The sequence below is a fragment of the Prionailurus bengalensis genome, chromosome A3 (genome assembly GCF_016509475.1).
Source record: "Prionailurus bengalensis isolate Pbe53 chromosome A3, Fcat_Pben_1.1_paternal_pri, whole genome shotgun sequence".
NCBI classification, from domain to species: Eukaryota; Metazoa; Chordata; class Mammalia; order Carnivora; family Felidae; genus Prionailurus; species Prionailurus bengalensis.
In genome coordinates this window covers 4,988,367-5,004,030 of record NC_057354.1, presented here as the reverse complement: position 1 = coordinate 5,004,030, position 15,664 = coordinate 4,988,367, and the positions used below count along the sequence as shown (strand labels likewise).

Sequence of the window (15,664 nt, the reverse complement as noted above, 5' to 3'; positions counted from 1 at the left end):
GTCAGGTTTCTTGTTCCTAGCATTTATATATTTTCTAGATGCCACAGAGTGTTCTACATTTCTGCGTACACTATCGTGTTTGTAGGTATGACCTCTGTGACAGTTTGGCAGTCTTTACCGTCTTTGTGCCTTCTTTTTTCTCTTTGTATTGGCTAGACGCTCCGGCCGGATGTTGGCTAGTAGTGGTGAGGGCGGGCAGCCACGCCTCGTCCGTAGAGCGTGGCCACGGTTAGGATGGATGTGGACCAGCCAGAGCTTGATGCGTTGCTGGTGGGAGTGCACGCGATGCACCTGCTTTGAGGGACTCTCTTTTCAAGAAGTTAAACATGCATCTACCCTGTGACTCCACAGACCCCCTCTTAGGTAGTTCCCCAAGAGAAGTTGACGTACATCCCTCCAGAAAGACCTGTGCAACATGTCTTATTCATAGAAGCCAAACACTTGATATTTGGAGAATTTCCCAAATATCCCTCAACAGGAGAATGGGGAGAGTGGTGTCTCCATCAGCGGAATACCAAACAGCAATAAAGAATTAACTACCGCATAATATAGTGGATTTCAAAATCATCGTTAAATGAAAGAAACTAGACAGGACAGAGTGTATTTTATGATTTCATTGATAGATCCAAAAACAATCAAAACTAATCTGTGAAGTTGAAGTCACAATGGTTTGTGTGGCATGGGTAGAAGAACGAACTAAAAATGGGCAGGAGGGAACTTTCTGGGGTGATGGAGGTGTTCTCTGGTTTGGGGCAATAGTGATAAGGGTATATGAACTGTCAAAACTCATTGAACCTAAAACCTGTGCCCTGTTTTTTAGTTTACTTATTGCTTTATTATTATTACTCAATTATTACTTATTACTTAATTATACTTCAACAAAATATATGTTTCTGTATATTTTCAAAGCCCTGTGTTATCGGTCCTGAAGTTCTTCCCAGTTTTCAAACGAGAGAGTTGGGGCAGAGAGAGGTCTGTTGACTTGCTCAGTGATACACAGTTCGTGGCAAAAGCTGGGTGGTCTGGCTTAACGGTCCACACCCTCCCCGGCGCCCTCATCTCGTACCCTGGCCCGGCAGTTCCCTGTCGTGGACTTTATCCTTCAGATAAACTCACATTAGTTCCACACAACGAAGTTAATAATTGTGCAAGGTTAGTCATTGCAGAATTGCTGATCAGTAGGGGGTCTGGTTATATGATTTCTAGTGCAGCCATTCCATAGAATATGATAAAGGGCAAGAGCCAGCTTGAGAAAAGCTTACATATTTTTTTAACTAAAAATTTTTTTTAATATTTATTTATTTTTGAGAGAGAGAGCGCGCGAGCAGGGGAGGGACAGAGAGAGGGAGACACAGGATCCGAAGCAGGCTCCAGGCTGCGAGCTGTCAGCACAGAGCCCGACATGGGGCTCAAACTCACAAATGGTGAGATCATGACCTGAGCCAGAGTCGGACGCTTAACCGACTGAGCCACCCAGGCGCCCCTGGAGAACCTTATGTATTTATATTGGGTGATCTCCTAGGTATAGGGTAGAGTGGAGACAAATCAAAGATACGGACTACATGCTACCATCTGTATTAAAAATAATGAAAGTACAAGGGACACCGTGTATACCTGTGCTTGTGGAAGCCGGTGACATGAGCTTCCAGGGAGAGGAATTGAAGATCTGGGCAGAAGGGGTGGGAGGGAGACGTTCCAGCAGGCACCTGTTCCGTACATCTTGGGTAATGAAGCATATGAGTCTATATTACCTATTCCAAAAAATGAACGGATACAATTCCAGTTTGGAAATGACTGAAGTAGCTCATCACCCACCTATTTGCGTGAGCTGACAGAAGCCGGCCTCAGACTCCTCAGAACTGTCCCTCTCCCTCACGACAGTCAATGCCCTGTGGCTTGTGTGTGTCAGCCTCGACGTGTCCCTCCCTTTCCATCAAGCCCACCCTGTCTTTCTCCTGGATCATTTCTCTCCCTCCCTTCCTTCCTTGCTTCCTTATTTACTCCCCTGCCTTCTTTGCCATCCCTGCCCGTTTTCCCTCCGTCTTCTCCGTGCCCTCGCTCTCTGGTGTCCCCCAGGTTTTGCCTGCATACCCACGCCTGCTTCTGCCCTGCGAGCTCCTTAAAAGCAGAAGTCCATCTCGCTCATGCATGGCTTATTCAAGGCCTGGTATCTGACAGAGGGACCCAAAGCTCTGTTGCCTGCTTCCAGAATTCACCTCTAAAACAGGTCTGATAACCACATCCCTTCCCCTTCAGGGGCCCCCCCTTGACCTCTAGCTGTCTTTCCCAAACACCATCTGTAAGTGACTTGTGATGGTGCAGAGGAACATTTTAAGTTTCTATCAGCTGTCTTACGGTCTCTCAGTCCGTGAAACCAGCGGGCTTTTAATTTCACCAACATTACTGCTTAGACAGACAAGGCAAAGTTAAGAAATAGGAGAGTGATTTTTCTTTTTTACCGTATTCAGTAGTGAGTGACACAGATGGATCACGGGGCAGAAGTGATGGTGGTGGAGCTCTGGCCTTTGGGGAGCTGCTCGCTTACAGGAAACGGGGGGGCCTCCCACGGGGTAGACGCTTATCACTGTGGAGAGTACAGTGGCTTCTGTCCCCAGCCTACCTAGAGCCTTTTCTGTGGTTCCCCGTCGGCACGTACCCCCCCACCCCCGCCCAGTCTAACCATGCAGAACCCCTGGGATTCTTCCCGTACGTTCACAATTTTGTGCTTTTGTTCCTGCTGTTTATCTTTATAGAATGTGACCCCCTTCTCCCTTGGGTCCTGTGTCCCTATCAGCTGGGCAGACTCCCTCCTTAACTTGTGGGTTTAGCCCAGACTTCACCTCTTCTCTGAAGTCCTTGTTAGCGTATTAGTTTCTTGTTGCTTCTCTGACAAGTTACAGCAACCTTAACTGGCTCACAGGAACACAGGTTTGTCATTTTATGGTTCTGAAAGTCGGAAGTCTGACACCTGATTCACTGGCCGAAACTCAGGCTGTTGGCGGAACCGGTTCCTTCCAGAGCCTCTGAGGGAAGACTCTGTTCCCTTGCCTTTTTCAGTTTCTGGTGGCTGCCTTAGTTTGGGGTTCTTTTGCCCATCCGTCTTCAGGACACATTGTCCTGGCCTCTGCCTCCGTCTTCACATCACCTTCTTCCCTGGCCCCGCGTCCTCCATCCCTTACAAGGACCCTTGTGGTTTCATTGGGCCCATCAGGATCATCCAGGATCTTCACCCCATCATCGCAAGATTGTTAACCTAACCACATCTGCAAGATCCCTTCTGCCACGGAAGGTAACATAATCACAGGTTCTGGGATTGGGGTGTGGACATTCTGCCGGCGTAGGAGCATTATTCAGCCTCCCACACCTGGCATCACCGCTTTCCTGGGTACTTAGATTTGGCTTTCCCTTTGTACCCCCACAACTCTGCCCTTCAGGACCTCCCAGAATATCTGCCTTGTAATTATCTGTTCACCTGACCGGTCCTCCCGCCGTGAGCCTCCTGGGGGCAGGGGTGGAGGTACACTCACGTGGCCTGCCCAGTACTCCTGCCGTGCGGTAGAAGGCCACGTGTTTGAGGGAGTAGATGACCCAGTGCGAGACGGCATCGCAGGGCCGTGCTTCCAAGGACAGGGTCGGGGGCCTGGCCACCTGGCCAAGGATCCTAGCCGTGCCACTCACTGGTTGTGTCCCCCCATGTCTTGTCTGCAAATTGCTGAGGAAGAGTCAGACCCAACTCAGAGACGCACAGTAAGGACTAAATGGGTCACACGTGTAAAAGTATGAGAATCCCCTGGAGTGCCTCTGGGTGGCTCAGTCAGTTGAGTATCTGACTCTTGATTTCGGCTCAGGCCTTGATCTCACAGTTCACAGGATCGGGCCCCTCACAGAATCTGCTTGGGATTCTCCCCCCCTCTCTCTGCCCCTCCCCTGCTCGTGCGTGCATGCATGCGTGTTCTCTCTCTCTCTCTCTCTCTCTCTCTCTCTCAAAATAAGTAAATAATCTTTTTTAAAAAAAAAAAAAAGGCATGAAAATCCTTGATAGTAAAGAACACTGAACCCTGTCAGGATAGCTAGCTTCATCACTGCTATTGTTGATTTTATTGTTTATGATATGGAAGCTTTTATATTACTGTAAGTTCTTCTTGACAAACTTAGGAAAGAGGAGGCTAAATCGTTACTAAATTTAGTTAGCTTTATGTTTAAAGCAATGTTTTCCCGGGTGCCTGGGTGGCTCAGTCGGTTAAGTGTTCGGTTCGATTTCCGCTCAGGTCATGATCTCACAGTTTGTGGAGTCAAGCCCCCCATCGGGCTCTGTGCTGATAGTGTGGAACCTGCTTGGGATTCTCTCTCTCCTGCTGTCTCTGCCCCTCCCTACCCTGTTAGCGCACGCTCTCTCTCTCTCTCCATCTCTCCAAAATAAATAAAAACATTAGAACTTTAGAAAAAAATAATAAAGTAATGTTTTCCTTGGTTTTAAATATTTTTTCAAAAGTTGTTAAAATGACAAAAGTATAGAAAGCCCTAAGGGATTTGCTTAGGGTGACAGCCGACCTGTGGAGCAAACCATCCACACTGTGCAGTGACTGCCAAGAAGGAAGAACCACGCGGAGGGGTCGTAACCCTTAGACCTTGTCAGCCTAAGAGACACTAGTGTTTGAAGGAGCGGTTAGAGATAGTCCTGACCACAGAGCCCACTTAAGTAACTGAACTTATGGATACTCAGAGACTTCTGGCTCTTCGAAGCCACGCCAACAGGAGACGCCCGTGCCCTTCCATCCACTTAATTCTCACCGAGCGCCCATCGAGTGCCTTGCGCCCTCCACAGCTCTTTCCGAGACCCCCGGTGTGTCCACTAGAGGAACTGCTCAATTTCATGTACTTCAGGTTTCTCATGTCTCAATCTTGGCGCATCAGTGGCCTTTCTATGACTATATGTTACCCGGAGATCCGAGCATTGTTTGCGTGAAACTTAGAGTCGGCTAAGACATACCGAGTTGCTCATCCTTCAAAGGCACCACATAGCATCACAGGGATGAGCCTCCCATGTGCCATTCCAAGAAAGGGGCTGGCAGTCAAAAGAGGTATGGGAATGTGGTGGCGGGCACGCCCGTGTGCCGAGAGAGCTAACCAAGTCTACTCCAGTTAAAGGCACTTTTGAGATACCTCGTGGCAAGTATTCTCATTGGGAACACGTACTCCGGCCAAAGATCACGACTACTTGGTGTGCATAGAAGTCGTATTTTTAGAATGTCATGAAAAATGGAGAAGTATATGAAAGGCATTCTAGCTTTAGGAAATAATGCTAGTGGGGATTTTAGATTAAAGAGGTAATAAGATCTGCCTAGCAGAGTGAAGAGAGATGGTTTAGTAGTGAAAAATAAGGTTATCAGACAAGTAAATGGCAGGCTGGAAAATAAAAATGTATCATTTGGATGGCAGGAAGCCATTGCCTGTTTTTCAAAAAGCAAGATACTGAAGTTATCAGACCGTCCGCATCATTTCACTTGGAGGCGAGAGGAGCGACCCTGCAGCGTGAGTGGCGATGGGAGGGACAGATTGTCGTAGTCCTGCTCCGAGATTAGGGTCCAATTTGGGAATTTATCTCGGGGGTTAAGGTTCAAGTATAGATCAAATATAAAATGAAGAAGCAGACAGTTCTACAAAACCGGATGCAAGTAACGAAGGACAAAGAGCAGTTGCCGACCAGTCCGTGTCCTGTGGAAGGCAGACACGGTGCTCCGATGGAGCACGCCGAGTTTGGTGCTGTTGCGCGGCGTGTGGAGTAAGCCCTGTGTTCCCTGTACGTGTGACACGGTGGTGAAGTATCTGGGTCGTTTACAGCTCGGCGAGGCTTGGTCACATGTACAAAAGTGCTGTCGTCAACAGAGAAACATGTGAATCTTGGGGAGGGGTTCGTTGGGGTGAGTCACGCAGGAGACCTTCTGCCCCAGGGCCAGCCCAGGGCTCCGCTGGGGTCACTTGAGGGAGACACGGGCGACACCCCTCCCCCCCCCCCCCCCCCCCCCCGGGTCTGGCCCTAAGTCCGGGTGTTACCGCTGCGTAGACTAATCAAACCCAAAGGCTGAAGAGGAAGCACTAGCTCTCACGGGTGTGATAGGCCAAGATTTCAGACCGTCACAAATCAACAGAGATGCCTGTTGTAAATAAGAGGCCCTTGGGGGGCTCTGGGGAGGAGAGGAGAGGTGGGGGAGAGCTCCCGACTCCGCCCATGAAGCAGCAGCAGAAAGAGCCCGTAGAGCGCCACCGCTTTCTCTTCGGCAGGACCCCAGAGGCCCCGGTGGAGGAGGGCACCGTAATTCTTCACGACGACCCCCCCAGGATTGCCTGTTGGCTGGCACAGAGCTGAGCGCCTGTGGCCGAGCAGGAGTGGGCAGGGAGGACTTCCCGGGCAGAGTCAACCCTGTGCTGTCGAGCCTCATGCCCCCCCCACCCCCCACCCCCATCCGCAAGGGCGCTCACCTGGCTGCGGTTGAAGGGCCGGGGTCCCCTGTAATTTCAGCTGTCCCCGCACTTCCGAAGTGCTGGGCCAAGATGCCCTGGTCCTGGTGAAGTGATGGATGGCAGAGTGGTTTATGGCAACACGGTAAATGTTCTGTCCGAAATCTAGGGGGGAGGTGAGGAAGATACCCCCGTTACAGAGGAGGAGCTACAACGAGGCCCCTGAACCGGGCTTACATTTTCCTCAGGGGACTCAGACGTCGCACAGGCAAATTAAAACAAAAAACAACCCGCAAACAAGCCAGTCAGACGTGGCGCACAGATAGGTAGTAGGCGTCCCGGAGACAAACGGGGTGGGGTGCGGTTTGCAGGGCGGAAGCTGCCTGGTTTCGGGGCACTGTGCAGGCTTCTGGGATCGCTGGCAGTTGAGCCAAGGTGGGAAGAATAAGGACTGTAGCCATGGGTCAGCCGAGGGAAGAGTGCTGCAGGAAAAGGGGCCGCCAGTGTGAAGGCAGAAGCGGGGACGGTGGAAGGATCTGAGACGGGGAGCAGAAGACCACGTGGCTGCAGCGGCCCGGACAGGATGTGCCAGATCGGGGTCGGGCAGCGCGACGGAAAAGGCCTCTGTGACTTCCCCGAGGTGAGAAAGACGGAGGTCACGGCCGGTGTGAATGGCAGTGCGTTTATTCTCAAGTTGGGAGGGTTGACTGGGGAACACTTTGGGGGACTGAGGGCTTACGACCTTTGTTGTCTCTGAGAAGGCCGAACCAAGCTGCTGCCCGAAAGGGAGTGGAGCGGGGGTGGAGGGGACTGGAAAGCAGTCACAGCAAATCATGACGAGTCATTAGGAGTAATTGCTCTGTGGAACGAGAGGCCACAGAGTGCCGCAGCTCTACAAGGACAGTCTCCACACTGGTCCACGCGGCTCTGAGGCTCTCCTCCAGCAAGGCAGTCCCCCCCCAACCCCCCGCCCCCCCGCCAGAGGGGACCAGGTGCAGGGGCTGCTTGGGGCCCTCGGCCCTTCCCTGCTTCCGCCTGTACCACAACCTTTGTTTCACCCACGGAGATACAAGGTTAAGTTGGGAGTGGATTTGGGTGCTCCTCGTGGATTGGTGTCAGCATATGGGAGCCTTAGGGGACCTGACTGGGAGCACGCAGGCCTGGAAAGGCACCGGGCAGCGTGACTTGACTTGGCTGCGCCAGACGGTCACGGCACTTACTGGCCTCCCGGGGAAAGGGAGCCCCTCCTTTCGGTGACCGGCTTCAGCTTTTCTGGTGCTAGCCAGGCGGGGAGTTCGGTACCTCTCCGTGGGCGTCCGTGTGGGTGAGCGGGCGCGTGTGCTTGTGGACGTGTGCCTGCACTCACGGACATTAGAACCAAACGCAGTTACCTTTGTGACCAGGGGGTGGGTCTCTGGCCCCGGTCCACCCCCTCCCTCTCCTCTGGGATTTGGCACATTCAACTTGGTGCCCGTGGCCAGGGATGCCGCTGCGCGTCTGTCTGGTCCATTCGAGGATGGTCCGCGCCCCACACTAGCTAGAGATGGATGGGGGAGAGAACAGGAAAAACCACTCCCTGATTTGTAAGTCACACAAAGCCATAGTCGAACTCTGATAGGCCGATGTCATTCCTGTGTGCTGGTTCGAAGGACAGCAGCAGAGCCAGAGCAGTGAGAAAGCCGGGGACTGTGAAGGCAGACCCCAGACCTTGCTTTCACTGGTTAGGGAATCCCGGGTCGCCTCGGCTGGAGGGGAGGGAGCAGCTCTGGGCCCGGAGATGATAGTCACACGAGACTCATTCAGAGTGGAAGGCCAGGTCACCTCCCCAGCCACCCTCTCTTCTCTGGGGCCCTCCACTTCCGGTTGACTTCTGAGGCCCGTCCCATCCATCCACTCCTTTAGTTCCTTGAATCTCATCCACATCAGCCCCCTCCCTCCATCTCCTGCCTCTGGCTCCCTGGTGTAACTCCCCCCCACCCCCCACCCCGAGACCTCTCCTAAGACAGACATCAAAGGATGCCCTAAGAGGGCCTTCCCAAAGGGTGCTTGCTCAGACACTGTCGCTATGTCAGAGTTCGTTTCTTTGCTTCTCCCTTGTCTTCAGACTGTAAGGGGCAGGGATTGTAACTCAGCGCCACCTGCACCCCCCAGCACACTGGGGATTGTAAGTATGTTCAGTGATAACAGACAGTAGACCAAAGGGGTGTGATGAACTAAGCGTTAACTTGTTTGTTGCAGATGTGATCCAGGTCTCAAGGGCAGGCTCTTCCCAGCTGCTGTGGGCTGGGTAGTCATATGTGCTTTGAAATGTCCGCTACTTGAGTGCCCAGCATCTGGTGGGCCTGGGGTGCTGGGGGCCGGTGAGGAAACTCGACCTTCTGGTGTGCCATCAGTGGGTGTTTGCGATGAATGAGACGCTGCATTCGCGCTGTCGAGCCCTTGCCAATGTGCTTGCTCCTCGTAAGAAAAAGCCCGGAGACTTTTCTGGGTGGTCGAGACAGAAGGACGGATGAGATTCCTACAGACACGAAGAACAAGAAGCCAGCAGATGTGGCCGCAAGAAGACCTCAGTTGAGCTTGCAGAGCTCAGTTGACTCGCCAGAGCTCCGTGTAGACAAGAAGGAGGCGTGTCAAGAGTGATGACGGTGGGGAGCTGGGAGAGTGGTCTCGGGTCAGACAGGAAGTTGGATTTAATCTGTCAGATTCTTAGGTTGCATCGCAGCTGCCATTTTACGTGTCTTTCACCTGAGTAGCGAACCCGTGTATTCGTTAAAGGAGAAATCGTTGGCGGATGGGTTGAGCTTTGGGGAATTCTGATTCTGGAATGAAACATTCCCTTTTAATTGTTGCATATACCTTTCTCATCTTTTTGTCTCCTTGAAGCATATTTCTTCTCTTGCTCTTTGAGCGGCCAAAATGGATGTGTTGGGTGCGTTGGTTCTGTTCACAGGCCTCTATTGGATGCCTGTTGTCACTCTTAAATGTAACACCACAGCCGTAATTGATGGAGAGTTGAGCTGTAAGCTTTTAGGACTAATTGCAGAGTCTAAACTAAAACATTTCCTGGAGCTGCCTTTAAATAATAATAATAATACCTTGTATAGGTATAGTGCTTTACAATTTACAAAGCACTTCCCCATGCCTCATAGCATTTAATCTTCACAAGAAACACTGCTTTTTGAATGCTCAGATCTTTCCTAAGTGAGAGATCACGTCGCACATCCTGATTTAATCATGGTGGGTCGTCAGAAGTTTTTGATACGATAACCATTTATCGAGCACCGTCTATGCATAAAGCACTTTACTAAGGATACCAAGGGGTAAATTTCCAGTAAATAAATATCCAGTAAATAGTACCTGTCCAATAAATGTGATCTTGCTTCCTCATCACAGTCACTATTCCAGAGGCTGCTTGCTAAACCATAAACTGATATAAATATTGCCAGGCATTCATTGTATTAGAGTTTAAGTTTTTAAAACTAAGGATTCTGATACTTCTCTAAACTCCGTGATTCTTCAGAAAGTCATTCTATGGATTTCAGCTTGCACTTTCTTAAAGAACTTGCACAATTAACTTGAATCTCAAAAAATATTTCAGACATCCTGTGTATTTGAAAATGCCTAGCCATCGCATTCATGTCCTGATTAAGATGATTAGGGTAGGATTCTAAGAGTACGACTTGGCCCTCGGCCCCAGAAGGCTTGTTATCCAGTACAAAAGAAAGCATAATCATCTCTGGGTTCTGCCAGCAGCCTGATAGGCCACGTGGAGGAGCCTGGGGGACAAAGGACTTCCCAGGAGGGAGCTCTCTGCCTGAGATGCGGCTAGAAGATAACACTGGAGCTGAGCCCAGCCCCAGGACTTTGAGCCTGTGTCCAGGAGCCCCCGGAGTGTCCAGGCATGTGCTCTGGGCCACCGTGGCTCCTCACAGGATCTCCAAAGAGGAGAAGATCCCCAAACGATAGGGACCTTCCAAGGCCTTGGGGCAGAGTGGTCTCTCAGAGTGAGTGACCTACCCACCGTCCCTCCTTCCCCATCGAGGGCGGGGTCAGGCCCAGAGGGCTGGTGTGGCCCTCCGGGTCCGCTGGAACTCGGAAGTGGCCCCCAGGTCATCATTTCTTCGGCCGTCCTCTTGCCCCTTGTTTGGCACCTCATTTTTATTAACCCTAGTGTTGCACTACCTCTCACTCAGCTACTTGTATAGTCGTGTGGTTTGGGAATGGGGAGCACAACCCGCAACGGCCTATTATTTTTTATTAGTGCACTCCCTTCCTGGACACACGGGTTTTTTTAGAACGTTTTCCCATGATACCATCTTTGTTAATAACAGCTTCTGTGTAGTTTACAAGGGAGGTCCGTATCTAGATTACCAGATCGTCTCTTGGTTCTTTTGATAAGGAGCTTAGGCAATCCCAAACCAAAGAACTCTGGGGCAGAGGTGCCGAATGCTTTCTTTTGACCCAGCATATGCAGCTAGCGTCCGAGCCTCCCATAAATACTCCAGAGAGGACCACAATTAGGAGATGGGGTGGAGCGGGAGTGTGAGCTTAAGTCTAAGTGATGTTTCCAACCGGGGCTGGCGTCGTGCTTTAAATAAAAGTATTTTATTTCTAAATAAAAGTATTCTGATCATTTAGGTCTCTCTTTATAGGGCATCTTTTATGACCAAGACTGTCCAGTACCAAAATGAGCTACACAAATTCCTAATCTGGGATACAGCTGGACAAGAACGAGTAAGTTGCCCTTTAATTTACTATGTGTTCTTCTGAGGCCCACAGTAAAGCTCCGACCAAACTGTCATTGTCCCCATCATTCCACGTCACTCACTTCTCTCCTGCGCACCAGAGACGCATTTATTTCCATTTGCGTGGGCCAGCCTTTTTCTTTTCAATTAGAGCCACAAAGTCCGCTGATGGAGAAAGTGATAATGGGCACTGAGGGCATTTTTATACTTTTTAGTGTCTCGGAGTAAATGCTGACTAACAGGCCTGATAAAATCCCACTCAGAGCATTGTGTGTAATTTGGGGCTCCGTCCTCTAGCAAAGATATAAAAGAATTAGTGGTAGAAAGGGAGAGTTAAGCACATCTCATTTATAGCTGCCTTTTAAAAGCTAAAGAGGGAACTTTACAGCATATAAACTTTGAGGTTTAAGTGAAACGGAGGAGCTAACACGGAGCTGAGCAATAGGTAGTTAATAAACGCCTGATGATAAAATTGTCCGAGATGGTTCTCTGCGTAAGGAAGAGCCTGAACCAGGGGTGGGGCCCGGGCCAGGGCATCCTGTGCAGAATGGGATTTCCTGAGGCCCACCCGTATCGGACTGGGGTGGGAAGGCAGGGAAGGGGACAGACACTTCCCTGCTGCCTCGTTTTCCCTCTGGGCTCCGTGTCTGATTTCCCTGTCGAGGGGCCTCTGGCAGCCACCCCATTATTCAGCTGCTGTTTAATTTTGTTTTCAAGCAGTACTATCAAAACAGAACATCTGATGGATGCACGGTGCTATCGTAAGCTCTTAAAAGGGTAGCAGAAGTAACCAGGAGAAATAGTCTGTCGTCACGGTCTTATCTAAGACGCCATAGATACCGCGTACGCTAACAGATCTGACAAGAGTCGTCACAGACAAATGGAGGAAGACAAAACAAGCCATTACTGTTGTCCTAGACGTAGACACCGTACATTTGTACAGATTTCACGTCTTAAGTTGGCTCTGTTTGGTTTCTTCTGTCGTTTTCTTGTTTGTTTTTTAACGCTGGATGTCGTGCCCTGCGTCCAATTACTCATCTGAGATATGTCTGCCTCATCTCCCACTCCCCACTCGTACTCTGTTTGTGTTGTGCATCTAGAATGGAGCAGTTAGGACAGCTAGACCTTTGCTAACCATCACTCTCCCAGCCTTCACAAGCGTGGCTTCCCGTAGCCTTTGTGAATGTATCTGTAGACACAGCCCTGGCGTCTGTCCTATTAGCCAAGAACGCCTGTGGCTCTTCGTACCAATAATATATGTACCTTTCACTGAATCCCCAAGTTCCAATTACCCCCTCCCGTATATTTGATGATCCAGCAAAACCCTCATCATAAAGAATCATGCTAGAATATAGATTCCATTATACTTTGAATCAGGGCCTGTCCTAGGATACACCATGATGTATAACATCTCTTTTTTCTAGAACATAAAAAAAGAATAACACAGCGCTTTACGCCTCTCCCTTACCGCTACCATAATAGCGGGTTCTTTTAAGTTTTGTAATTAGCTGGCTCGCCTGCCTCTTGTTGCCCCACTTGTGATTGATTCTGCGGCGGGGTAGTTGCTCCGGGATGCAAGTCTACCTCCCCCTGACCCGAAGCTGGGGGCTGGCTTAGGGGATGGGCGGCGGGCGGACGGGCAGGGCTGGGGAGAGCCGCCCCGTGGAACCCCGTGCCGTGGAGACCGTCGGGAGAGGAACGCCAGCTACGGGGCAGGAGTGACATCCAAGCCAGCCAGGCCGCGCGGGGTTTAAGAAAAGCAAAACATCTGACAGCCGACCACAGACGGTTGAAATGCTGTGAGCCTCCTGCGAGACCCGTCCGTGGGCTCGCTCTGACTGCCAGCTTGTCCTGGGCGAGGCCTGTAAGCCCTGAGTGTGCCACACTCGGCCAGACTCCATTTTCGTCACTTCCCCCCAGTTTAACTTTGGGAGCAGGCTGCTTATGGTCCTCCACCATGCCATGTGGTCCCCTCCCCTCGTCCCCGTGCACTGTTGTTCCCTCGGCTCGGAATACCCTCCCTCCCACTTGAGCCTAGAAAGCTCGTATCCAGCCTTCCAAACTCACCTCTGATGTCCCCTCAAGGGGGCTTTCCTAGCATCCCTGCTCTTCTCAGAGAAGTGACCACGTTGCCGCCTGCTCCCGTTGCTCACACCCGAGTCTGGGAGTCGCCTTGGACGCGTCCTTCCCCGGCTGCCCTCGCGTTTTGCTCATTCCGCGTGCCGGGCAGCTGTGTCTTCTGAATGTACGTCACATACGGTCACCTCCCTCCACCGCTCCTGCCAGCGCTCCGCTCTCAGCCACCTGTGACTCACAGAGGGTCCCTGTAGCCTCTTAACTGGTCCCCTGCTTCCCCCTGCCCAGCCTGCCACCCTGTGTCACTTCTCCTCACAGGACCTGGAGGGATCTTCTGAAAACAGGAATCAGATGCTACTCTCTTCCTTCAGTGGCTTCCCACTGCTTCTCTCACAATAGCCAAGGCCTAAATGGCGGCCTGCAAAGTCCTGCACCCTGCCTTCTAGCCCCGGTGCCCCTCCTGGCTCATCCACCCTCTCACCCGCCGAGTTCCAGCCCACTAGCCTCCACTCGGTTCCTCAAATGCCCCAGGGCCCTTGCCTCTCAGGCCTTAGGTACATCCCTCCTCTGGTCTCTTCCTCTGCTCAGAGCATGGCCTGCCGGCCCAGCCTGTTAGGCTCAGGTTCAGTGACACACCCTGGAGTTTTCGCTAACCCCCCTGTACCGAAGCAGGACCCCAGGGCGTGCTCCATCACTGCCCCCTGTTCATTTTCCTGAGGACCCTCGTTACAAGTTGCAGTTAGATGACCTGTCTACTGAGCTTGATTGACAAGAGCTGGAACCAGTGTCCTTTCACTGCCCTGTTCCCGTGGCCTGGCATAGTGCCTGACAAAGCACTGATGATCAGACGTTGGTTGAACCGATCAGTGAAGGAACTCTTCAGAGTATTTCCTTGTGTCCCACACGGTCTTTGATTGCCCCCATCCACGGGATTGTCGATTTCTTCGCTTGTGTCTTCTGTTAGACTGTGAGCTCCTAGTGGGCAGAGACCGTATTCACGTCTGTGCTCTCGGCCCCTGGCACACAGTATTGATGTCAGTGGACTTATGTCATTTGACTGCCAGCCCTATCTTTGCACAGATGAGAAGGACAGATCCTCTGCCTACTGTTACCATGTGAGTATTGCATGCCTCAGATTATAAAGTTCGGGTATTTGCGTACGTATTGTTCAGGTCTCTACAGTAGTAACGTACATCATGGAACCAAAAGGCGTCATAAAATGAGAATCCTTTCTGATGAACCAACCGTTCAGACATCCTCCCCATTGGACCCTCGCATCTGTTGCTGTCTATGGTTTTGGCGGGTGGATTGTCTTTCTGATGGTCCGGTTGCAATTGATTTGCAAATTGATTTCATTACATCAACGAAAGTGATTTTGGAGAACTTCACAAATGTCATGCAAAGCCATTGACAGTAGGGATCTTGTTAAATGATGAGGAAAATACTGATAAGGATGATGATATAAGTGTTTCAGAAGATAATGATTTGTGGACCAAAGAGTTGAGCAGCCTAGGAAAAGCTGATGGAGTCCTCAGATATTTTTGCGAAAATTTCCTTTTTATGACAGGATAGGAGAGTCAAGCATGAAATGAAAGACAGACATCGTATTGTGCTAGCATATTGTTTCATCAGGAGAATCACAAGTCCTCAATCAACTTCGATGCAGTGTTCATTCAGGAAACTAGCTCGTGCTTGCGATGATAAACCCAATGTTTTCCCTAACATCACATGAAATGAAACTTGTTTTCATAATTTAAATTTATTTTCTCAAGAGAGTGCCTTTGTCAGATCTTTGTGTCACTATTTGCTCTCCTAAGTGAATTCATTTGAAGTGACCTCCCTCCACCAGGCATCCTTCACTAACAAGGACGTCAGCGGTGGCATGGAGGCAGAGCCAGCAGCACGCACGCAAGCTCCACAGATCCCATAAATACCCCGGAAATGGAGAAACATTTCAGATACTTTTGCCAAGAAAGCTTCTGAACCACAATCTAATAGATGCTGTGTCCAGTCCTTAGATTTATGACTCTGAATCTTAACGTGGATTCTCCTGATGACCGTTCCCAGAGGTCAGAGCGCCAGGAAGGCACAGAGTCTGTTACTGTCCTGTTTTAAAATCGGGAAAACGTGTAGTAGCTGAGTATCATGCTAGAGCTGGGGTTGACACTCTGGCTTGTCAACCAATGCAGCCTGCTGCCTGTTTCTAGAAGTAAAGTTTTATTGATATACAACCGTACTTTTTTGTTTATGTGGTCTATAGCTACTTTCAGTAGATTTCTTTAGTAGTAGAGTAGTTGTGACAGAGATCAAATGACCCACAAAGCCCAAAATCTTGACTACGTGGTCTTTTCCAGAAAAAGTTTTGCCAACCTTGATCCAGAGAC

General features: G+C 50.4%; 1 protein-coding gene across 4 annotated transcripts in view; it reads left to right on the top strand.

Annotated features, from left to right (window-relative positions):
* RAB22A (RAB22A, member RAS oncogene family) overlaps positions 1-15,664 on the top strand; it is a 57,290-nt gene that overhangs the window by 23,158 nt on the left and 18,468 nt on the right. For all 4 annotated transcript variants that reach the window (XM_043553600.1, XM_043553599.1, XM_043553601.1 and 1 more), the window contains exon 3: positions 11,112-11,193. In XM_043553600.1, coding sequence (XP_043409535.1) covers positions 11,112-11,193 — 82 coding nt within the window. The remainder of the gene's footprint in view (positions 1-11,111; positions 11,194-15,664) is intronic.